The 26,019-nt window shown below is 43.2% G+C and overlaps 2 protein-coding genes across 2 annotated transcripts in view; one reads left to right on the forward strand and one right to left on the reverse strand.

Moving 5' to 3' along the window:
* Positions 1 to 22,671, reverse strand: part of LOC105483705 (mitochondrial ribosomal protein L42) — a 65,090-nt gene extending 42,419 nt beyond the window's left edge. Inside the window, exon 1 of the mRNA XM_071071313.1 lies at positions 22,487 to 22,671. The gene's annotated coding sequence lies outside the window, so the exon portion shown is untranslated. The remainder of the gene's footprint in view (positions 1 to 22,486) is intronic.
* A 199-nt stretch (positions 22,672 to 22,870) lies between these two features.
* Positions 22,871 to 26,019, forward strand: part of LOC105483707 (ubiquitin conjugating enzyme E2 N) — a 32,229-nt gene continuing 29,080 nt past the window's right edge. Inside the window, exon 1 of the mRNA XM_011744704.2 lies at positions 22,871 to 23,220. Within this exon, the coding sequence (XP_011743006.1) occupies positions 23,191 to 23,220 (30 nt within the window). The 5' untranslated portion in view covers positions 22,871 to 23,190. The remainder of the gene's footprint in view (positions 23,221 to 26,019) is intronic.

Below are 26,019 nucleotides of genomic sequence, written 5' to 3' on the forward strand. Positions count from 1 at the left end.
ACTGGTTGAACATTCCCTGCGTAAAGTGTAAGAAGAATGGATCAAAGATTATTCCAGATGTCAAGTCTTGATGGCTGTGAGCAGAGTGGGACCAGTCCCCAATAGGGAGACTCACTTAGTGGGACCAGGGAAGGTCTCACAAAGCTGAGACTGGAAAAGAAACCAACATTTCTGGGGGAAGAAAGAGGAGAGACAATTTAGGCTAAGCGAGGGAACAACTTACACAAAAGCTTTAATGTGGTGGAAACAGCTTACCATATACTGGAGTAGGGTGGACAGTGTGGAGAAGAGTGGCAGGAGATGAGGAGAGTTGGAGCCAGGTCATGTTGGGCTTCATAAGTCTTGGAGGGGTTAACACGGAGTTAGGACACAGGACATATGTAGAGATTAAATGGAGTAGGTGGTGCTGTGTGCCTGTAGTCCTAGCTACCCTGGGAGTAGGAGGCTGAAGTGGGAGGATTGCTTGAGCCCAGGAGGTCAAGGTGGCAGTGAGCTATGATCGTGCCGTGCACTCCAGCCTGGGTGACAGAGTGAGCCCCTGTCTCTTGAGATTTTTACACAAAAGAAGTGACATAATTTGATTTCTATTTTTAAAAGGTTACTCTGGCTGCCCTGGGAGGAGTGGTTTGGAGAGTGGCAAGTCTAGCAAGGAAGCTACTACAGTTCTGCAGTCAATAAATCATGTGATGGAGGGTGGTGGCAGTGGAGACAGAGAGAGAGAAAGAGTCCAGATGTATTTTAAAATTGGAAGTAATGACTTAACTTGCTGATGGATTGATTGAGAGAGAGGAAGACACTTCAGGTGACGCTTTGATGACTAGCTTGACAATGGCGCCATTCATAAGACAAGGAAGACTGAGAGAGGAGCAGGTTTGGGGAGTCTGATGAGGGCGGGAATGCATACTTCTGTTTGGGAGTTGTTGAGTTTGAGATGGCTCTGAGACACTCCAGTGGAGACACAAAACGAGGCAGCAGCCCGGGCAACATAGTGAGTGAGGCCTCATCTCTACAAAAAATCCACAAAAATAGTCAGGCTGATGGTGCGCACCTGTGATCCCAGCTACTAAGGAGGCTGAGGTAGGAGAATCGTTTGAGCCCTGGAAGTTGAGGCTGCAGTGAGCTGTGGTCGTGCCACTGCACTCCAGCCTGAGTAACAGAGTGAGACCCCACTCCCCCAAAAAACAAAAAACAAAAGGCAGGTACTTGAAGAGGTGTGTTTGGAGAGTAGAGGTTGTACTAGGTATAGAAAAAAAGATAAAGGGCCTGGAGGCTGGCCCCAGGGAATTCCAATACTTAGAAATCAGATGAAGGAGGATAACCTTGAGCAAGGGTCTCCCAGGAGTGGCAGTAAGAAAGGTAGAAGGAAAACAAATACGATAATGTCAGAGTAGTTAAGAGAGGCCACGTCACAAAGTGTTCCTAACTTAAGAGTTCAGTGCTAGCAACTTATAAAGTATAATTTCTAAAAATACAAACTTGAAATACCAGCAAATAACTTACATTGACCTACATAAAAGTGCTTTATTTTATTTTATTTATTTAGTTTTTGAAGATAGCATCCCGCTCTGTCACCCAGGCTGGAGTGCAGTGATGTTATCTTGGCTCACTGCAACCTCTACCTCCTGGGTACAAGTGATTCTCCTGCCTCAGTCTCCTGAGTAGCTGGGATTACAGGTGCCCACCACAATGCCCAGCTAATTTTTGTATTTTTAGTAGAGACAGAGTTTCACCATGTTGGCCAGACTGGTCTTGAACTCCTGACCTCAAGTGATCCGCCCACCTCAACCTCCCAAAGTGCTGGAATTATAGGTGTGAGCCACTGTGCTCAGCTACAAATGCTTTAAATTCATGCTAGTAAAATGACAAAACAGACAAAATTCTAGGACTTTGGAATTGGCATCAAATGACTTCCATTTAAAAGGAGATTGCCTTTTCTTCTGTAACTTCCCAGAAAAAAAAGTCATTCTTTGTATCAATCAGAGAGCAAAGATTCCAGAGCAATCTTACAACCAAACTATGAGAATGATCTTTCTGGCCAGGTGCAGTGGCTCACACCTGTAATCCCAACACTTTGGGAGGCCGAGGCAGGCGGATCACGAGGTCAGGAGTTCCAGACCAGCCTGACCAACATGGTGAAACCCCGTCTCTACTAAAAATACAAAAATTAGCTGGGCGTGTTGGCACATGCCTGTAATTCCAGCTACTCAGGAGGCTGAGGCAGGAGTATCGCTTTTACCTGGGAGGCAGAGGTTGCAGTGAACTGAGATCACACCACTGCACTCCAGCCTGGGCAACAGAGTAAAACTCTGTCTCAAAAAAAAAGATCTTTCTAAACACTTAATTATTGTGACTGTCATTTTACAAACAGAAGTGACAGAGGCACAGAGAGGTTAACAACTTGTTCAAAGTCACACAAGTTACTGTGCTTTGAACCCAGGAACTACTATTACCAGTGCTCGTGAACCTAACCTCCGTGCTAGACTGAGCCATGCTTATTTCAAAATACAAAATATAGATGAGACTAGGTGCTGTGGAGTGCACCTGCAATCCCAGCTACTCAAGAGACTGAGCGGGGAGGATTGACTGAGCCAATGAGTTCAAAATCAGCCTGAGCAACACAGCAAGATCCCATCTCAACAACAAATAAAACAGATTTTTAAAAAATGAATGCAGATTTAAAAAACAAAACCCAAGAGATAATCACGGCTAACATTTTGATGTATAACTTTTCACTTGACATTTCTTTTCTTCTTTTTCTTTGAGACAGGGTCTTGCTATAGTGCCCAGGTTGGTCTGAAACTCCTGGCCTCAGGCAATCCTTCTGCCTCATCCTCCTGAGTAATTGGGATTACAGGCTTGAGCCACAGAACCTGGCTCTCTTCTTATATCTATATTATGATAATAGCTAACATTTATCTAACACATTATGTGTACTATTCTAAAGTTCTATGGCAAGTAAATGGTGGAGCTGAGATATGAACTAGATAGCCTTATTCTCCTTCAGTCTCCCTTTCTTTTACACAAACACATTATTTTTAGGTTTTCTCTTATTACTGTTAATATGCATATATAAATAAGTATACATATACATGTATGCACATATTTTTTTCCTATGAACACCCTATATATTGTCAGTGTAGAACTACAAGTCTCTTAGAGATCATCAGGACTTAAAGGGTTATTTCGATTATTAAAGATCTTTGCACTGGTTATGATGGCTCATGCCTGTAATCCCAGCACTATCAGAGGCCAAGGCAGAAGGATCTCTTGAGCCCAGGAGTTTAAGACCAGGCTGGGCCACATAGTGAGACCCTAAAACTTAAAATTTTGTTTTTTAAAAATGAAGTCTGGGGCCAGGTGTGGCAGTTTATGCCTGTAATCCCAGCACTTTGGGAGGCCGAAACAGGCAGATCATGAGGTCAGGAGTTCAAGACCAGCCTGGCCAACGTGGTGAAACCCTGTCTCTACTAAAAAGACAAAATTAGCTGGGCATGGTGGCGGGTGCCTGTAATCCCAGATACTCAGGAGGCTGAGGCAGGAGAATCATTTGAAGCTGGGAGGCAGAGATTGCAGTGAGCCGAGATTGTGCCATTGCACTCCAGCCTGGGCAACAGGGCAAGACTCCATCTCAAAAAAAAAAAAAAAAGAAGTCTGGAAGTCTGGGCATGGTGGCTCCCACCTGTAATCCCAGCACTTTGGGAGGCCAAGGCAGGAGAATTGCTTGAGCCCAGGAGTTCGAGACCAGCCTGGGTGACATAGTGAGGCCCCTATTTCTACAAAAAAATTAAAAAAAATTAGCCAGGTGTGGTGGCATACGCCTCTAGTCCCACCTACTCAGGAGGCTGAGGTGGGAGGATCACTTGAGCCCAGAAGGTTGAGGCTGCAGTGAGTCATGATTGCGCCACTGCACTCCAGCTTGGGCAACATAGCAAGACCCTGTCAAAAAAAAGAAAAGAAAGAGAAAGAAATCCTTACAATGTAACTCTCATCTTTTTTTCTGAGATGGGATCTTGTTGTTTTGCCCAGCCTGGACTCAAACTCCTGGGCTCAAGCGATTCTCTTTCCTCAGCCTCCCAAGATGATAGTTTTCATTTTAAAGTTAATTCATTGTTAGGTGCTTTCCTGCAACTCCTAGATTTTTAATTTATTCTAATTCATTTACTTATCTAATAAATATTTATTGAGGACCTATTATATGTGCCAGACACCAGAGCAGCAGTCTTCACAGATTATATCGTCAGAGGGTGACAGATACTAAATATATACTGATGGGATTAATTATTTTATGACAATTTTGCTGAGTGTCTCAGAGGAAAGGGATGTCATGGAGCACATACCAGGAACATCTGACTAGTGTACTCAGGACAGGAAAGGCTTTCCTGAGGAAGTGAATTTAAGCGGAAATGTGAAGGAAGAGGAGAAGTTAGGTAGAGGAAGAGGGCCTGAGGGAGCAGCCCGTGTGAAGGCGCTGAAATAGGAAGTAGTATGATTCTTCTAAGAAACAAAAGAGCTGGAGTGGTGGCTCAACCTGTAATCCCAGCAACTTGTGGTAGGGGTGGAGGCATGGTAAGGCAGGAGGATCACTTGAAACCAGGAGTTCAAGACCAGCCTGGGAAGCATAGCAAGACCCTGTCAATAAATAAATAAATAAATAAATAAGGCCTGTGTGACTAGAATATAGGGTGCTAGCAAAAGCAATGAGGCTGACGGCAAAGGCAGATTTATTTTCATGTTATTCCTGACAGCCAACACTTAAAAACTGGCTGGTTCAAGTGCAGCAGGGTTTACAACTCATTGATCATAACCAGTTACAGATATTTTTGTTCCTTCTCCACTCCCGCTGCTTCACTTGAGTGGCCTAAAAAAATAATTAACAAATAAAGCTTTCTAGGAGACCACATCATTTCAAACTTAACCAAAAATCAAGACCCTGTTTTTCTAGTAAGCACTAAGTGTTCTCTTTAAGAAGTGCTTGCTTTTTCTTGTTATGATAAATGTTATACCTTAAATCATAGGGATTAATGTTCCCACCACAAACTGAGAAATCTGTAGCAGAAACTGCAAGCTATCCCCTAACAGATGTTTCTCCCCTTCCTCTGTATTAACAGAACCCCTAATTCAGGGGTATGTGGTTACTCACAATTATAAAATTCACACTTTTTTTTTTTTTGACAAAAAATTAGCCTGGCATGGTGGCACATGCCTGTAATCCCAGCTACTCAGGAGGCTGAGGCACAAGAACCGCCTGAACCTGCAAGGCAGAGGTTTGGCAGTGAGCCAAAATTGTGCCACTGCACTCCAGCCCAGGTGACAGACTGAGAGCCTGTCTCAAAAAAAAAAAAAAAAAAAAAAAAAAATTTACATTTTTCAGCTTCCCTTGCAAGCCTAGATGTGGTCATGTGACTTCCTTCAAGCCAACTGGTATGCACCCTTTGCTCCCTACTGCATCCTTCCTCTTGGAGGGTGGATTTAATGGTCATTATTATAGAATCCCAGGATGGCCTTAACCTTGGAATGATGGAGCAGTCAGCTGGAAAGAGTCTGGATTTTTGATGACTTTGTAGACAAGGTTCCTGAGACTTCCTACTACAGATTTTGACAAAAGAGAGAAGTAAACTTTTATCTTGTTTAAGCTGCTATTATAGTGATTGCGGTTTTTGTCATTTACAGTAATGGCAAAAGTTAGTGCAAAAGTCATTGCACCAATTTTCGCCAGACACCAGAGCAGCAGTCTTCACAGATTACATAGTCAGAGGGTGACAGATATTAAATATATAACGATGGGATTAATTATTTTATGACAATTATGTTGAGTGTCTCAGAGGAAAGGGATGTCATGGAGCACATACCAGGAACATCTGACTAGTGTACTCAGGACAGGAAAGGCTTTCCTGAGGAAGTGAATATAATTTGCCATATAATCTGTGAAGACAAACGGCTGCTCTGTTAGTAAAAGACAAAGTATTAGCCTGCTGCGCAGCAACCTAACACTTTGTCTTTTACTAACAGTGGAAACTAATGCTAACTGAAATGACAGGATCAAAATAATTCAAATCAGAAATCATTCAAGAAAAATATCTATGAAGGATTAGTAATGATAAAAATGTAAGGTCCTCTATTCCACTGAATACAATACAGATCACAAGTTATAAACTACTATTCCTTCAAAAGTTTTCTTATGAACATTCCAAACGAGTTTTACACTTAATGTCTTCTCTATCTTTAAGATCTTAAAGGGTTCCCCATGTGTAGGACCATCTTATTTCTTTTTTTAATAGGATTTTAAAAAATTATTGTTTTTTAAATTTTTGAGACTGGGTCCTGTGCTGTCACCCAGGCTGGAATGCATTGGTGCGATTTCAGCTCACTGCAACCTCTGCTTCCCAGGCTTAAGCAATCCTCCCACCTCAGCCTCCCTAGTGGTTGGGACTACAGGAACAAACCACCACCCCTGGCTAATTTTTTGTACTTTTTGTAAAGACTGAGTTTCGTCATGTTGCCCAGGCTGGTCTCAAACTCCTTGCCTCAAGTGATCCACCCACCTCAGCCTCTCAAAGTGCTTGGATTACAGGCATGAGCCACTATGCCCAGCCAGGACCATCTTAATCATTTTCTTTATAGCTCCTGGAGGCTCAACATAATGTTAGGTAGGCAGTAGAGTACAGAGGTTAAGAAATGGAGTCTGAGAATCTAGCTGCCTAAATTTGAATCTCCCTCCTTCCTTCTTAATTATGTTATTTGGGGTAATTTAATTACTTAATATTTTTGAGTCACAGTTTATCCTTTGTAAAAGTAGGATACTATGTTTTCTGGCTGGGTGCGGTGGTTCACACCTGTAATCTACTTTATAGAATTGTTGAGTGGAATAAATAACAGAAAGTGAGCAAAAAGCTTAGCAAAGTACCTAGCAGGTAGTAAGCACTCAATCAAAGCTAACCATAATCATATCTTATAGATGCTTAACAAAATCTTGTCTAATAGTTTTTGTGAAAATCTATACCAAGGAGATGACTTATTTCCTAGGCATTAAAATAAAAGCCTTCCCTTTTGACTACCAAGAATAATCTAATGAATGTAACTAAAAATGAAAAAATAAATCTGGTCTAAAATGAACAATAATGGCCAGGCACAGTGGCTCATTCCTGTAATTTCAGCACTTTAGGAGGCTGAGGCGGGTGGATCACCCGAGGTCAGGAGTTGGAGACCAGCCTCACCAACATGGCAAAATCCCATCTCTACTACAAATACAAAAATTAGCTGGGTGTGGTGGCACTCACCTGTAGTCCCAGCTACTTGGGAGGCTGAAGCAGGAGAATCGCTTGAATCCAGGAGGTGGAGGTTGCAATGAGCCAAGATCACGCCATTGCACTCCAGTCTGGGCAATAGAGGGAGACTTTGTCTAAACAAAAATAAAAACAAAAAGATTGCTATATCTGTTAGGGTCCCAGAAGAAAACAGTTGACTTACTCAAATCGGGATGGTTTCAGGAGGGTTTGTTTACAGAAGGTGTCTTCACAGAAGTGTGAGTGGTATGTAGGGGAATCACAGGATCACAGGTAGTAGCAGTAATAGTAGTAGTAGTAGTAGTAGTAGTAGTAGTAGTAGCAGTAGTAGTAGCAGTGGTAGCAGAAGAAGAAGAATTTGGGCTTAGTAAAACTGGCTGTTCCTTCATGCCCCTCCAGGCCTGAAGGTACAAAGAGAGGGAGCGGTTATCAGAGCCCAGAAAAAGAGAGTCCTGCAGCAGCTACCTTGAGAGGGGCAGTAATCTTCAACTGAAGGGCATAGCCAGCCTGAGGTGACCTTGAAGGAGTAACCCAGAGTAATAATTACCCTGACCTCTCCATCTTTCCCATCTCCCATGGGTTAAGGGCCCAGTCTCATAAGACACAAGACTGTCCCCTGCCACTGCAGATGCCAACCTGTGATGTAGACACGCGTGTGTGTGTGTGCTTGTGCGTGTATACTGGAAAATAGCACTCTAGGTGGATCTGGTTTATTTCATTACAGACATATATATGTGTGTGTATATATGGCTACGTGTATATATGTGTACACATCATATATAATGTATGGTATGTGCATATATACACATCATATATTACTATATATGAGATTTGTGTGTATGTATTCTATATGTAAGTCCTTAGAATATATTAGATTCACTTTGTGGCCTATTAGTTTATCTTTGTAATTCTAATTTTTTTTTCAGATGGGGTCTCACTCTGTCACCCAGGGTGGAGGGCAGTGGTACCATCACGCCTCACTGCAGCCTTGACATTCTGGACTCAAGTGATCCCCCCACCTCAGCCTCCCAAGTAGCTGGAACCACAGGTGCACCACCATGCAAAGCTATTTTTTTAAATGTATATATGGGGGTCTCACCATATTGCTCAGGCTTGTCTCAAACTCCTGGGTTCAAGACATCCTCCCACCTTATTCTCCCCAAATGCTGAGAATACAGGTATGAGCCACTGTGCCTGACCTATGATTCTAATATTTAAAGACTTATTACAGAAAATTTCAAACATATTCAAAATTAGAAAGAATAGTATAGTAAACAACCAGATACCTCTCATTCAGCTTCAACAATGATAACTCATGGCCAATTTTATTTCATCTGTACTCCCACCTTGTACCTTCTCCTATATTATTTTGAAGCAAATCACACAGCCTGTAATTTCATCTATAACTATCTCAGTAAGAAACACTAGTAGGTAATAACTCCTTTCTTCTAACATAACCATATGTAATTATATAATTTTTAAAAATTGACATGGATTATTTAACATTCTCAAATATCCAGTAAATATACAGCTTTCCAGATGGTTCATAAATGTCATATTTTAAATTTGCTTTGCTTGTTTCAATCAGAATCCAAATTAGATCCATGCATTTTAACTGTTTAATGTCACTTTTAAGTTTATTTAATTTACAAGTTCCTCCTCGATTCCTCTCTCTCTCTCTTTTTTTTTTTTCCTTGCATTCATTTGTCAAATAAACCAGGTTGCTTGCCCTGAAGAGATTCTCACAGTCTGGACTTTGCTGAGCGCATCCTTGGGGCAAACTTTAACATGTTCCCAGGTCCTTTGTATCTTCTGTAATTTGTGATCCCAATTTTTTAAAAAAAAATTATTTCCTTAGAAATCATTATATTAAAAAGGACAATTGCACTCATATGTTTATCACAGCACTAGTCACAATAGCAAAGTCATGAAACCAACCTAAGTGTGCATCAACAGTTGGCTGGATAAAGAAAATGTGAGATAGGTAGATAGATAGATAGATAGATAGATAGATAGATAGATAGATAGATGATAGATATCTCGTGGAACACTATGCAGCCATAAAAAAGAATGAAATCATGTCCTTTGCAGCAACATGGATAGGGCTGGAGACTATTATTCTAAGTGATCTAATTCAGAAACAGGAAATCAAATACCCCATGTTCTCACTTATAAGTGGTAGCTTGACAATGGCATACATGGACATAAAGATGGAAATAATAGACACCCAAGGGAGGAAGGTTGCAGGGGGACTAGGGCTGAAAAATTACCTATCAGGTACAATGTTCACTATTTGGATAAGGATACACTAGAATCCCAATCCATCCCCACCAATATGAAATACAGTCATGTAGCAGACATACACATGTACTCCTTGAATCTAAAACTAAATTCATTTTTAAATAAATTTTAAAAATTTATCTTCAGGTAGCTAACTTAGACTTGTAAGTCTATGTAGGAGGGTGTAAAAAATTGTATTGGGTTTGGAAGCATTATTAGAGTATTTAATAGGTGAGTTGCCATATTTAGATTTTTTTAATTTATGAGAATTATTTCAGTACTTGAGAATATTTAGCAGCCAGAAAATTGAAGGGCTAGAAAAGAAAATCGTATGTGCTAGATTTATGAATGCAATTTTAAATGTTTAAATGACCAGGCATGGTGACTCATGCCTATAATCCCAGCACATTGGGAGGCTGACACAGGAAGATCGCTTGAGCCCAGGAGTTCACGACCAGCCTAGGCAACATGGGGAGACCCTGTCTTAAAAAAAAAGAAAAAAAATCAATATTTAAATGTATTTAACTTACTCAAGTATTATTTTAGCTGCTAGTCTATAAATAGAACAGTAAGAACTATTACAGCCATAAAAAAGGATGAGTTCATGTCCTTTGCAGGGGCATGGATGAAGCTTGAAGCCATCATTCTCAGCAAACTAACACAGGAACAGAAAACCACACACCTCACGTTCTCACTCATAAGTGGGAGTTGAACATTGAGAACACATGGACACAGGGAGGGGAACATCACTCACAGGGGCCTGTCGGGGGTCAGGGGAAAGGGGAGGGAGAGCATTAGGAAAAATACCTAATGCATGTGGGGTGTAAAACCTAGATGACCAGCTGATAGGTGCCTCAAACCACAATGGCACATGTATTCCTATGTAACAAACCTGCGCATTCTATATATGTATACCAGGACTTAAAGTTAAAAAAAAAAAAAAAAGAATAATAAGAACTATAAATCAAACTTGAAAGTTTGAGGAAAAACTATACTTCACTGTTACACCAATCAATTTAATGTTAATTTTTTAAATCTGTAAATGACCAGGCATGGTGGCTCACGCCTGTAATCCCAGCACTTTGAGAGGCCGAGGCAGGCAGATCACCTGAGGTCAAAAGTTCAAGATCGGCCTGGCCCACATGGTGAAACCCCATCTCTACTAAAAATATAAAAATTAGGGCAGGCACAGTGGCTCGTGCCTGTAATCCCAACACTTTGGGAGGGCAAGGCAGGTGGATCATTTGAGGTTGGGAGTTCCAGACCAGCCTGGTCAACATGGTGAAACCCCATCTCTACCAAAAAATACAAAAATTAGCCTGGCATGGTGGCAGATGCCTGTAATCCCAGCTACTCAGGAGGCTGAGGCAGGAGAATCGTTTCAATCTGGGAACCTGGGAGGCGAAGGTTGAAGTGAGCTGAGACTGTGCCACTGCACTGGGTGACAGAGTGAGACCCCGACTCAAAAAAAAAAAAAATTCTATGAATAATCTTGTGCCTCAAAGACAACAAAATACATCAACTTAAAGATGTTTTTGCCCCCATCTCTCAAAAATCACACCCAAACAACAATGAGAACAAAAATGGAAGCCAACAGAAACAGGAATACCTGACTTGGTAGAGCAAAGTCAAGCATGCAAGTTGCACCAAGGCTTAGGAATTGGTGGTATTAAATATTTAGGAAGGCAGGAGGGATGAGGGGGCTGAAAAGTGATGTAGTATTTGAAAATCAGCATAAAGCACAGTTAGACCTCAGATTCCCATATCTAATAGCCTACCCCAGTTGGAAATGGAAATCAAATCCCAAAGGTTCTGGATTTAGGAAAGTTATACCTAGAAGAGGGCAGAGAAGAAGAGTCCAGTGGAAAACGGGGGAGGTGGCTGGGATGGTGGTTCACACCTGTAACACCAGCACTTTTGAGGTCCAAGTGGGAGGATTGCTTGAGGCCAGGAGTTAGATACCAGCCTGGGTAACATAGTGAGGTGCTATCTGCACAAAAAAGAAAAAGAAAAATTAGCCGGCTGTGGTGGTGCATCTGTAGTCCCAGCTACTCAGGAGGCTGAAGCTGAGGTTGCAGGATTGCTTGAACCCAGGAGTTTGAGGGTTCAGTGAGTTATGATCTTACCACTGTACTCCAGCCTGGGTGGCACAGCAAGACCCTGTCTCTAAAAAAAGGAAAAAAAAGAAAACAGAAAACTCGGGAGGAGGAATGCCAGGTCTGTTTTTTGAGCCTAGTCTGCAGCCTTTCCTGTGATCATGTGAACCTCCTCATGTCCTCCCAGTGAATTCCTTTTCTGTTTAAGTCAGCCTGAATCAGTTTCCATGCCTGTAACCACGAACCCTGACTAACATAATATTTTGCACTTACTTGGTGACAATTCTATTAACATTATGTTTCCATCCCCCATAAACCCATAAGGGTAGTTTATTTTCCTGCAACCTCTGCCTCCTGGGTTCGAGCGATTCTCATGCCTCAGCCTCCTGAGTAGCTGGGATTACAGGCACATGGCCAAATCGTTTTTGTATTTTAAGTAGAGATGGGGTTTCACTGTGTTGGCCAGGCTGGTCTTGAACTCCTGACTTAAAGTAATTCACCTGTCTCGGCCTCCCGAAGTGCTGGGATTACAGGCGTGAGTCACCATGCCTGGCCCCATAAGAGTAGTTCTTCATCTGATTTTGCTAATAATTTTACTTGCAGAGTCTAGTATAGTGTCTGGCACTTAGTGGGCACTAACCAAATACATGTTTTGGTTTGTTTTTTTTTTATTTTTTGTTTTTTTGAGACAGAGTCTCGCTCTGTCACCTAAGCCAGAGTGCAATGGCGTGATCTCGGCTTACTGCAACCTCCCACTCCTGGAGTCAAGCAATTCTCCTGTCTCAGCCTCCTGAATAGCTGGGATTACAGGCGCCTGCCACCGTGCCTGGCTAATTTTTGTATTTTCAGTAGAAACAGGGTTTCACTATGTTCGTCAGGCTGGTCTCGAACTCCTGACCTCCAGAGATCCACCCGCCTCAGCCTCCCAAAGTGCTGGGGTTACAGGTGTGAGCCACCGAGGCTGGGATAAATGTTTATTGAATAATTGAATGGATGAAGAAGCCTTCTCTGTGTCTTCTATCTACTCCTCATTGCATCTTCTATATCTCAGTTTGACAACTTGTCACATCAAATTATATTAGTTTTTTAATGTCTGTTTCATCTATTAGAATGTAAGTTCAAGCCAGGTGCGGTGGCTCACACCTGTAATCCCAGCACTTTGGGAAGCTGAGGCGGGCGGATCACCTGAGGTCAGGAGTTTGAGACCAGCCTGACCGACATGGTGAAACCCTGTCTCTACTAAAAATACAAAATTAGCCAGGTGTGGTGGTACATGCCTATAATCTCAGCTACTTGGGAGGCTAAGGCAGGAGAATTGCTTGAGCCTGGGAGGCGGAGGTTGCAGTGAGCCGAGATCGCACTATCGCACTCCAGCCTGGGCAACAGGGCAAAACTCCATCTCAAAAAAAAAAAATAAATAAAATAAATTCAAGATCAGAGAGCCTACCTTGTTCATTAAAAAAAACTACTTAGGCCAGGTGTGGTGACTCATGCCTGTGAACCCAGCACTTTGGGAGGTCAAGGCCAGAGGATCGCTTGAGCTTGGGAGTTTGAGACCAGCCTGGGCAACATAGCAAGACCCCACCCTATCTTGAAAAAAAAACTTTTTTTTTTTAAATTTAGTTCCTAAACCAGGTGTGGTGGCTGGTGGCTCAAAAAAAAAAAAAAAAAAAAAAAATACAAAAATTAACCAGTTATGGTGGTATGTGCCTATGGTTTCAGCTACTCAGGAGGCTGAGGTGGGAAGATAGCTTGAACCCAGGAGGTTGGGGTTGCAGTGAACCACGATGGCACCACTGTGCTCCAGTCTGGGCAGCAGAGTGAGACCCTATCTCAAAAAAAAAATGTTCCTATAGATGGTCTAGTATAATACATCATAGGCAGAAAATGAGCGAAGGCAGGAAGGAGGGAATGTGTGCAGCCATTATGTTACCGCTGAACACATAACAAAGAAGAATATGGTGCTCCCTGCCTTAAAGGGGTGCACAATGTGGTGAGGGAGACAGGAAAACAGATTATTACAAGTGACCATTGTTAGAACATGATGAACAAGGTGTTTTGGAGAACGTGGAGGAAACTTCATTGTAGAAAGTAAAAAGCTTCTTCTTCAAAGTTTCCCTTCTTGTTAAAGAATAAATCATAAGTGTTAGAAATAATAATTTCTTTTAAAGACTAACTTCCTTCAAGCCTGCTTGCTTTGTGCTGATAACTGTTTGTTAAGCCCTATCCTGTGTAGCTGTTAGACATGCTCACAGGCACCTAGTACATTCTATGTCCTTGTACTTTAACCAAGATATTTGTGCTGGATGTGCTCACAGGCATATCCCAGCTTGCAGCCTATGCCCCTTCCTTATTTGGGAATATTATTACTTTTCTAAGTCCTTTGGTAAGCAACTTCCTCTTTTACTCTGTTCTCCATTGCTTTTACCTATTTTTAAAGGTTTTTAAGCTGTTAGCCAATCAGGTGCAGTTTGGACTGTGAGGTCTGGCTCCAGCCAGTGGAGACAGGACACAGTAGCAAGGACAAGCTGCGTAAGGAATAAAAATTGCTTACCTCCTTTGTTCAGATGTGCTCTTGCCATTGTTCCATCTGTAAGGAGCATCCTTTCTGCAGAAACTAAAATTGCCTTGTTGGAGAACTTTTTGTCTGAATGCTAATTTTTCCTTGCAGTACCAAGGAACAAGCATTCTGTTTTTAAATAAACATTTTACATATAACATTCATGGAGGAGGGCAAGAAACCATCAGGCAGATGGGGTGGAGAATCACTTGTGAAAAGGCAACCAGATGTGAAAATTATGGTGTTAGAGGGAGTGCAAGTATGATCCATTATAGGACATTCAAAGCAATGATGAGATTGCCCAGGTTGTGATCTGGGGTTGCTTTTAGGGAGTTGTCATAGAAACTGACATGTTGTTCTCTATTAACAACATGTTGCCTAGCCTGGTCTTGAACACATAACATCTTTCTTATGCTTCTGCTTACTTTTTGCTGTTATTGTTAATAGGGATGTTACAACAGCATCTCTATTAACAACAACAACAAAAAGTAAGCAGAAGCATAAGAAAAAGTCAAGTGGTTTTGGGATTACAAGAGGAATGAGTTTTCTGATTGGTGAATTTAAAACTAATGAACTCAGTCTGCTCAGCCTTTTATCTTTCTCTCCTCCCATTTTTTCTCTCTCCTTTTTTTTTTTTTTTTTTTTTTGTCCCTGCCTCTGGCCTCATGCATTCCCATTTGCTGTCTTGGGTTAAGGAGCTTGCAGTTGTCTAGCTGTGCTAAGTGACTATGGAGCTATAATTGCAATTATGGGGCTAGTGGGGGAACATAAGTAAGCCCAACTGGTTGCTGATTTAGAGCTATATTCTTCAATCAGATTTGTTAATAATGAAAGCAATATTTTAATTTCCATCTGTTGTGTTTTTCAGCTGGTTATAATTTCAGGAGTGGAAAGCCGGGTGTGGTAGCTCACACCTGTAATCCCAGAACTTTGGGAGGCTAAGGCGGGCAGATCACGAGGTCAGGAGATCAAGACCATCTTGGCCAACATGGTGAAACCCCGTCTCTACTGAAAATACAAAAATTAGCTGGGCATGGTGGTGCGAGCCTGTAGTCCCAGCTACTCGGGAGGCTGAGGCAGGAGAATTGCTTGAACCAGGGAGGCAGAGGCTGCAGTGAGCTGAGATTGCACCACTGCACTCCAGCCTGGGCAACAGAGCGAGACTCTGTCTCAAAAAATAATAATAATAATTCAGGAGTGGAAAGAGGTGAACAATACTCAACATCCAAAACCCAACAATCTGGAATACTGAACACCTGGGGTCAATTTAAACTTCGACAATCTGAAATATTTCACACTTGAACCAAAAGAATTTGAATAGGCCGGAGGAAAGATACAGGTATTGGATCAGAAGAGTTTAGAAAAACAGGAGTAAGTAAATTATAATTCAAGGTTCCTGTTGCAACTGTTTTGCTTTTCTTGAAAAGATCACATAATGTGACATTGACTCTCAAGCTTTAGACCCTTCAGTGGTCCTTAGGGAGCTTGTTAAAAACACAGAGACATGGGGACTATGACTTGAACTCAGAAGACCTTGGGCAGGGCCCCTTCACCGGTATGTTCAACTAGCCTCTGAGATGAGCAAGCAGTCCAAAGTGTGAAAACATCTGTTCCAGGGTATATCGGATCCCAAATCATTGTACTCAGAAGAAAAACAACAATTTCAAAAACATTTCTAATCATACTAGAAGCAGGTGAGCAGTTTTTTGCAGATAGCAAGTGACATAATAGAGAAACATAGGAGAAATCAATCAGACTTGAGACAGACAGGTGATGGTGAAGGAGGAAGAAAGGTGATGGGAGTGAATTGAAAAGAAACTTGGGTGGGGCACATCAGGTGGGAGGAAATGGGAAAACAGTTTAGGCTGGGTAGGGGCTGAGTATGCAGTCACTGGCAGAGTTACGAAGTGACTGAAGCCCAAGGACGTGGAAAGCAAACAGTTCTCCTGGGAACCTAAAAGGGTGGCACACAGGCGGAGAAGTGAGCCCTACTTTGCAGAGTTCCAGTTCCAGCCAGGCTTCTGGCCAAACGTCTTGAGTCACCAACCTCTGGAATCCTGTTTCCACTGGGAACTGGCTCAGAGAAAGGAGATGACTATATGTGTGGAACACCCCCCTCCATCCACTTTTATTTGAGACAGAGTCTTGCTCTGTCACCTAGACTGGAGTGCAGTGGCGTGATCTCGGCTCACTGCAACCTCCACCTCCTGGGTTCAAGCGATTCTCCTGCCTCAGCCTCCCAAGTAGCTGGGATTACAGGCACGTACCACTATGCCCAGCTAATTTTTTTTTTCTTGTATTTTTAGTAGAAATGGGGTTTCACCATGTTGGCCAGGCTGGTCTCGAACTCCTGACCTCAAGCGATCCGCCCACCTCAGCCTCCCAAAGTGCTGGGATTACAGGCATGAGCCACCCCGCACAGCTCCATTTACTTTTATAGGAACATTGCAGAATCAATGATGGTCCTACAAAATCATTCTAGTGGTGCATGCACTTAAAGGTACTCAAAGCTGTCACTGGGTGAGATAACATTCAGAAACACTTTGTAAAGCATAAAACACTAAACAAAGTAAAGTTGTATTACTCTGATTCTCCTGGGTCTCGTGTTTTCCAGGGTCTTTCACGTGAGACAGCACTCCTTAGGGATTGCCTGTGACCCTGGAAGATTCCACTCAGGTCCTTCTTACAGGCTGGTCTTGTGTTGGTTAACAGTTTGTAAGTGCTCAATGTCTTATGTGAAGGCACGAATATAAGCCACCAAGCAATTTTTCTTCCTTTTTTAAAATCAGTGAGCAGTCTTTTCTTCCCACACCCCCACCCCACCCACTGCCTGTTTGAATCAGTGTTCATGAACCCTCCTCTCACAAATTCTTCTATCTTGATCACCCACGAAACAGTTTCCCTATGCTGCAAGAAACAATAAGGGAACTTGCAAACAAATACTTCTGCCTGATGACAATTGTATGTGAATTGAAATAGGACCTCTATTAAAGGTGACTGATACACCATTTTCCAAACTGAACTACTCTATTCTTTTTCTGCAAAGCATTAGTTTGTAGAAAAACTCTGTTGCTCTCCAGGAAGTCAAGTTGAAAGGTTTAGAGATTAACATAAACATCCTGTGCTTTCTGTAAGTGTTCACTTATGGATCATGAATCTATGGCAACCATTCTCAAACAGGTGTTTATATTCAGCCTGCACTGGTTGATTTATTCCCTTGACAAGTATTTTTTGAGAGCACACATGTAGCAGTCCCTGCACTTAGGCCCAGGATACAGTGGTGATCAAGACAGAGAAGATCCCTGACTCTGAGAAGATCAGGCACATATGTCCTAAGTTATTGCCTATAGGGTAAATAGCACTTAGGTCTCTGCCATTACAAGACCAAAGTAGAAAACCTGGAATATTTGGGGGTGGGTAATGAAGAAGCAGCAAGGGGTAGTAAAATATTGTTTGGGGAAGTAAGAGTTTCTCATACAATGGGACTCCTTTAACGCCTCCAACATAGCATTCATTCTTGCTTGCTTGTGCCCTGTAAGATAATGCAAAGGCACTCGCACTTTGAGTCCCGGAAGGAGCAGAGACTGGAAAGAAACAAGAAGAGTGCGGCCTGACAAAGAACCAATAAAAGGCTAATTAGCTAAGAGTTCTGGTCCAGGCGTGGTGGTTCATGTCTGTAATCTCAGCACTTTGGGAGGCTGAGGTAGGTGGATCACCTGAGGTCATGAGTTCGAAACCAGCCTGACCAACATGGCAAACCCCATCTATACTAAAAAATACAAAAATTAGCCGGGTATGGTGATGTGTGCCTGTAGTCCCAGCTACTCAGGAGGCTGAGGCAGGAGAATTGCCTGAACCTGAAAGGCAGAGGTTGCAGTGAGCTGAGATCGCAACAAAGCGAGAGACTCTGTCTCAAAAAAGAAAAGAAAAAGAAAAAGAAAGCCTGGGTGACAGAGCAAGACTCTGTCTCAAAAAAAAAAAAAAAAAAAAGAAAGAAAGAAAGAAAAAGGAAAAAGAGTTCTGGGCCAGACGTGGTGGCTCACACCTGTAAGTCCAGCATTTTGGGAGGCAGAGGCAGACTAATTTCTCGAGGCCAGGAGCTTGAGACCAGCCTGCACAATATAGCCAGACCCAGTCTCTACAAAAAAATTAAAAATTACCCAGGCATGGTGAAGGCTGAGTGGGGAGGAGTTGGAGATTACAATGAATTATGACTGCGCCACTTCACTCCAATCTGGGGCAACAGAGTGAGACCCTGTCTCTTAAAAAAAAAAAAAAATTAAAAAAAAGAGATATGGCTAGCACTGCTCAGCTTAGTGAAGCTATCTGCCACTGTCATCATTTATTCAGTACCATGGACCTGGACCAGCATCTTTTTGCTGAGTTTTGCGTGTATTATATAATTCCTGCTCAGCACTGTTACAGCTTTCAATACCTCTTGAGCAATCTATTGAAATTAGTGAACTGAATACATATTTCACATTTTGAATAGGTAAAATATTCACATGGTTCATAATTCAAATGGTATAAGAGTACACAGTAAAAAGCCTCCGTTTTACATTTGTTCTCTAGCTGCTAAATATCCCACCTCTGAAGGAATCCAATTAGTTTTTTTAAAAAAAGTCTTGCGGGTACATAGTAAGTATATGTATTTATGAGGTACATGATCAGTTAGTTTTTTAGATATCTTATTTTATCCATATTTTATGGGTATAGTAAGTAGGATTTTTACAAATAAGTTTTGGCCAGGAATGGTGGCTCACACCTGTAATCCAGCACTTCAGAAGGGTGAGGTAGGAGGGGTTGCTTAAGCCCAGGAGTTCGAGACCATTCTAGGCAACATGGTGAAACCCTGTTTCTAAAAAAATTTAAAAATTAGCCGGGCGTGGTGGTGTGCATCTGTAGTCCCAGCTTCTTGGGAGGCTGAGGCCCACTTAAGCCCAGGAGGTTGAGGCAGAGGCTGCAGTAAGCCATGTTTGTACCATTGCACTCCAGCCTGGGCAACAAGTGAGACCCTGCCTCAAAAAAAATTTAATTAATTAATTAATTTATTTATTTATTTTGAGACAGAGTTTAGCTCTTGTTGTCCAGGCTAGAGTGCAATGGTGCCATCTCGGCTCACTGCAAACTCTGCCTCCCGGGTTCAAGTGATTCTCCTGTCTCAGTCTCCGAAGTAGCTGAGATTAGAGGCATGCTCCACCACACCTAGCTAATTTTGTATTTTTAGTAGAAACAGGGTTTCACCGTGTTGGTCAGGCTGGTCTCGAACTCCTGACCTCGAGTGATCCACCTGCCTCAGCCTCCCAAAGTGCTGGAATTATAGGGGTGAGCTACTGCACCTGGCCAAACAAAATTATTTTAATGTGTATATTGAAGGTATACAACATGATGTTAGGGAATATGTCATGTATCAATAGTAAACAGGTTACTATTGTGAAGTAAATTAATATATCCATCATCTCACATAGTTACCTATGTTTTTGTTTTTGTGACAACAGTAGCTAAAATCTACTTATTTAGCATGAATCTCGTACATAGTGTAAACTTATTACCTATAGCTCTCATGTATATTAGCTCTCTAGACTGTCCTAAATATCTGCTACTTTGTATCCTTTGATCTACATCTCTGATTCTCCATTACTCCACCCCACAACCTGCTCTGGGTAACCACTGTTTTGTTATCTATCTCTATATTAGATATAGAAATAGGATTCTTAACTAGCCTTCTAATTTGAGAACCATATCTCAGCCGAGTGACAACCTGCTCTTCTAGAATGTATCCTGTTCCACAGGCTTTATATGAATCAGAAGTTCAGATTTTCGTTTCCAGATGAGTATAGTGTGAGCTGTCCTCAAGAGGGAAAAGAACAGAAAAAACAATTCGGAGAGACAGGAAAAATGTGTATGTTAAAGTGTTAATACTCTCAGATGGATTTATGCCAACAATCCAATCTCTACCAAACAAGGTTATACTATCAAGTTTTAAAAATATGGTTTCCTAAAGAAAAATGTACATGGTTCTATCAAATTACAAAAAAATAAGTGATTGCTAAGTGCTGTGTACTGTTCTAAGTACCGTATACAAATTACATAATTTAAACTTCACAACAACCACATGAAGGTAAGTATATTTAATAGGTGAAGAAAACGAAGGATAGAGAAATTAAGCAAAGTGTGTTTTCAAACCTGGACTGGGGGCTCCAGAGCTCTCACTCTTCACCTGAATGATACTTATTGTCTGTTCTGATAGAAAATAGACAAAAGGAGGCCGGGTGGAGTGGCTCACACCTGTAATCCCAGAATTTTGGGAGGCCAAGGCAGGCGGATCACTTGAGGCCAGGAATTCGAGACCAGCTCAGCCAACATGGTGAAACTCCATCTCTACTAAAAATACAAAAATCAGCGGGGGGGCGATGGCACACACCTGTAATCTCAGCTACTCTGGAGGCTGAGGCAAAAGAACCGCTTGAACCTTGGAGGGAGAGGTTGCAGTGAGCCAAGATCATGTCACTGCACTCCAGCCTGGTTGACAGAGTGAGAGACTCTGTCTCAAAAAATTTTTTTTGCTTTGCTTATCGTTTTTTGTTCTCGTTTGTTCAGAATTTTTTGCCGTTAAGTGTTAGTATCTATCAAAATTACCCCTGATGTTTAAATGCAGATTCCCAGGTCTCAGCACTGACCTAGAGAATTAGAATCCCTGGGAGAAGGGCTCCAGCTGCAGGAATGCTTTTTAAAAAAACAAAAACAAAAAACAGTGACCTAGGTGATTCCAAGGCGGCTATGAGTGGCAGTTTCTTTCCGAAGTTGGCCACAACCATACTTTCCATCACATATATGCTGCTAGTTTCTAGACTCTTGCAGCTCCCCTTTCAAGAGGTGGTGCCCATGTCCCCTGCCCTTGAGACAGGGGCGGTTTGTGGCTGGCTGACTGATGGATTATGGTTATGGTGATGCCATGTGACTTCCACGAGACCATGTGATTTCCATGGCTGGGTCAAAAAATGAGATTTAGTGCCCATTTTAGCTTGAACACTTACTCTTGGAGCCCAGCCACCATGCAATGGGGAAACCCAAGATGCCCCGGGGAGAGGCCCACTTGGAGTGAAACTAACAGCCAGCACCAACTTGCCGGCCTTGTGAACCATCATGGAAGCCAATCTTCTGGTTGCACAGAATGATGCAGCACAAGCAGAGTGCCCCTTCCTGCCAAGCCCTGCCCAGACTGCAGACCTACACACTCCCAACACAATAGCATTCTGCCTTTCTGCCTACCAGCATGAATTATCCTGGGTCCTCTATAAAATATTCTGAAAAGTATCTTTGTCCAGTTTCATTTACTTTTGAAGATTCTTCTAGTCACAGAACCACCTATTGCAGACTTTGGGTTATTTGAAATTCTCATTATTACCTCTGAACCTTGGCTTCTCATCTAAAACTTTCTGTTAATAATAGAGCCTACCTCATCTGTTTTATAATTAAATGATGTATTAAATTTATGTAATCATTTAGCATAGCGCCAGCACAAAATATTTCTCATTGTTCTTAGTTGGTTTCTTGTATTCAGAGTTCCAGTTTCTTTAGTGCACTATTTTTTCTTTCTCATAGCTCAATGCCATTTCACAGGCCATTTCCTATGCTTGGCATACTCTTCCCTACAAGGTCAGATAGGTTCTTACTCATCATTTAGGACTCCACTTTAAGAAGGCTTCCCTGAGTTCTCAAGCAGTTAATGCCTCTGCTAAAACAGCACCTGGGAGGAACCTCTACTACAGCCCTTAACACGTTGGATTGTAACTAATTGTTTACTGGTCTCTCTTCTCCATTGGAATCTAAGTTCCTGGAAGGCATGGTCAGTCCTGTCTTCATTTATTCACCATCTACTGTCAGTGTGCTAGGAAACACTGTGGTTAAGTAGTTAAGGGCCAGGTCTTGGCAGATCTGCCTGGGGACAAAACAGCTCCTTGGAAAAAGTTAACTCTCTAAGCTTCATTTGTAAAATGGAAACAACACCTCCCTCCTCTATACTATTGCTGTGAAGGTGAAGTAAAATGCTTGCAAACAGTCCATCACACAGCAAGCCATCCGTCATCAGGATAAAATGCTTCCCCAACAATTCAATTTTCGGGCACCCCCATTCTAATTCTCTCATAGGACCTCGCACTCTGGGTAATCTCTGGTTTACGGATTACTCTGGGTTCTTTAAACCTCTCCTTGGTCATTCTTTCTGTTAACAATTCTGAGTCTCAACCGTTAGGTCTAGGTCTTACCGCCTCCAGCTGGCTCCAAACCCTTTTCCTTCAGTCCACCCTGGGCCTACGGGGCGTGTCAGAGGCCCAATTTATACAATTTAAACATCAAAACTCCCCAACAGGGTGGGAGTAACTGGAGAGACCCCCAGTCAGAGCTTTGCCACTGAGTTTCGGTCTTGCCCTCCCTTTGAGGAAGGAGCAAGACGATCAGCCCCACCGCAGTCGTTCACTGCAGAGCCAGCAGGGAACGCGCGCAATGCAGGCTGAACTGAATGAACGAACGCGTGAATGAATGAATGGGCTACGTCGTAGGCCAGGCCTCTGTTACGTCGTCCACCGGAGCGGGCGTGGCCACGGTTAAGAGAGCGCGCGCGCGAATCGCGCGCTACCACCGTCGCGGGCAGGCTCGGCCACGAGCGCCGGAGCCCCGCGCCTCCCCGCGAGGCGTCTCCAAAGTCCCTGCCCCGCCGCGGAGCGTCACTTCCGCCATCCCCGGCCGGGGTTGGGGCGGGGCGCGCGGGGGAGGGGGCCAGGTCGGAGGGAAGCCCGCCCGTGCCCGAGCCCGCGCCTGAGCAGGGACTACATTTCCCGAGGGGCCTAGGCGGCGGCTGCGGCGACGGGCGCGGCAACGTCCCCCGGAAGTGGAGCCTGGGACTTCCACTCGTGCGTGAGGCGAGCGGAGCCGGAGACGAGACCAGAGGCCGAACTCGGGTTCTGACAAGATGGCCGGGCTGCCCCGCAGGATCATCAAGGTAACCGCCCAGGCCAGCCTCCAGCTCTTCGCTGGACTCTCTTCGGCTCAGCTGGGCAGGCAGCGCGGTCTCTCGCTGCCTTCGGCCCGCGGCCCGCGCTGGGAGGCCCGAGGCGGCGCGGAGAGGGCTTGGCCGCGGCGGCGAGGGAAGTCGGGTGCTGGGGAGGGGGCGCCGGGGAGACTTCCGGCCGCGGCGGGGCAGCGGGACAGCGGGGACCCGGGGCTTTCAGGCGCGCCCGTCGGGCTAGGGAGTCCTGGCCGGCGCCCCGGCGGAGGGTGGGGCGGCAAGGTTGCGGGTCTCTGGGCTTGGGCGCTGGCCTCCGTAGCTTCTGAGACCACCCCCCGCCGGAGGCCGCGGGCGCGCGGGAATCGCGGCGGGGCTCGGACTCCTGGCGGGGGTTGTAGCCTGACAAGGTCCCTCGGCAGCCGAGCCCCTCTTCTCGGCCCCGACCGGGGCGCGGAGGTGCGGCAGCCGCGGGTACAGAATGAATGAACCCGGAGGGTCAGGCCGGGCGGGGCCGTGCGCCCCGGGAAGTGGCTCTGGGAGGCCCGCGCGTATTGCCGCGGTCAGCACATGCTCGCCCCTGGTTGCCGCGGCTGTCTGAGTCCGGGGACGGGTCCGCGCCCCGCTGCCCTTGCTTCCGCGGTCTCTCTCTTCTAAATACGTTTCCGCTCGTTTATCTCTGCGAAGTGATTTTACTCTGGTTGGCAAACTCTTTCAGAGCTGTTCCGAGGAAATAGTTTTAACACAAGGGTCGGGGAGGGCCGCAGTTATGGGGGATTCTCTCCTCTCTTCTCTCCTCTCCTCTCTTTTTCGTACACATGAGGCCTCGCTATAGTGCCCAGGCGGATCTCAAAACTCCTGGCTTCAGAGATCTTCCTACCTTGGCCTGTATGGGGGATCTCGTGAAATCTTTTGCCTCTCAATTTTGTGTGCTTTAATTATTAATTGGCTATTTATGAATACTGTGCTTTGACAAGTATATACGGAACCATGACATTTTCGATTCTTTGATTTTATAAAGTTTTCACCAAATACCAGCAAGTCTTCGGATGTGAGATATTCCTTGTCATCCACAACAACTACACCTTAAATTTTTGTGTCAGTTTTTATGAAGGAAATTAGTTGAACATTTATGTGGCTAAATGCGCCAGTTAAAGTAACTCAATTGCAGCATCATTTTGCTTGATATAACCTGGTGAACGTGTATGTTAATCTTGTTCATTCTTGTAAAATCTATGAGGAGGTGCGTACTAAGTGGAAGACTTTCAATTGGATGATGTACTGTATACTGCTTCATCCAATTGCATTTAAATATATCTGAGATGAGGGTCATGTCACTGACCTAAGGGTGCTTGAAGCAGAGAAATAAGATATTTTCGTATGGTAGAAATTATTAGAAATGAGAGAAGTATAACAGATTGTCAGGGAACCTTGGAGTCTAATAATGTGAACCTTCATAGTCCGAAATTTGTTGTGTGTGGATTTATCTAGGATTCTGTCCAAGGAGTTTTAATTGTCATATGTATTGGCAGGTCCTTACAATGTGGTTTTAGTTATAATGCAGTCACATGGTCCCCAAAGATCATGTTCATTGAGGCCCCAGTTGAAAAATGAATAGGGAGTGATAGAGCCATTTACCAAATATCCTTGTTTTTGTTGTTACTTAGCTGATTGACTAAGTACATAATGGAAGTTGACATTCATGATAATTCTCTAAATACATAGTGAACTAAACATTTAACATGCATTTTTCTATTTTTGATTATGAAGATATGCCCGGTAATATGAAAGCCTTGGATGAAAAAATAAATTCTGTGGAACCTTGTTTATAAACTTACAGAAATGGTTTAAGGCAATAAGATGAAGTCCTCATGATTCAATTCATTTGGCACACAGTAATTTAATTTGTACTGGGCATTTACATTTTGCTGTTCAAAATAAGACAGTAGTAACTCATACTGTGATATATAATCTTAATTTTACGGTATCTTGTTGAGAACATCTATCTAATGAATGGTACCTTGATTTGGGTTTTATCTTATTAGTTTAATGTCATTTATAGCTTAACAGGATGGTTTTCTCCAATCCTTACGGAAGACTAAAATACTAGATTTTCAAAAGTGTCCATGCTTGTGTTACGTAGGTTGTTCCATAATCAGTGACAATGCTTTAAAAAAAATCAGAATTTATTTTTAAAAGTTGCCTGTTTTCTGTCAATCACTATACAAAGTTCTATGTGGTGGATGGGGGTAGCAGTATTGTCCTGAGGCAATAGGGACATGACTTTGTTGATTGAACTGTTAATTTGTTTTATTTCTGGGTGATCTTTGACTTTCTTTTCTTTTCTCTTTTCTCTTTTCTTTTCTCTTGTCTTTTCTCTTCTCTTTTTTTGAGACTCATCTCACTCCGCTCCCAGGCTGCAGTGCAGTGGCAGGATCTTGGCTCACCACAGCCTTGATCTCCTGGTCTTAGATGATCCTCCCAGTTAAGCTTCTTGAATAGCTGGGACTGCAAGATGCATGCCACCACACCCAGCTAATTTTCGTAGAGACGAGGTTTCGCCATGTTGCCCAGGCTGATCTCAAACTCTCGACCTCGAACAATCCACCCACCTCAGCCTCCCAACGTGCTGGGATCACAGGCATGAGCCACTTTGCCCCGCCTGACCTTTGACTTTCAAAAAGGATGAAATTTAGTGTTGATTATAACATCAGTGTTACCATTCTCATCTAATGAAAATATTAAAATAAGATGGTTTGATTTGCATGACTGTTAATATGATTCTTTCTAACTTAT

The sequence above is a fragment of the Macaca nemestrina genome, chromosome 10 (assembly GCF_043159975.1).
Source record: "Macaca nemestrina isolate mMacNem1 chromosome 10, mMacNem.hap1, whole genome shotgun sequence".
Lineage (NCBI taxonomy): Eukaryota > Metazoa > Chordata > Mammalia > Primates > Cercopithecidae > Macaca > Macaca nemestrina.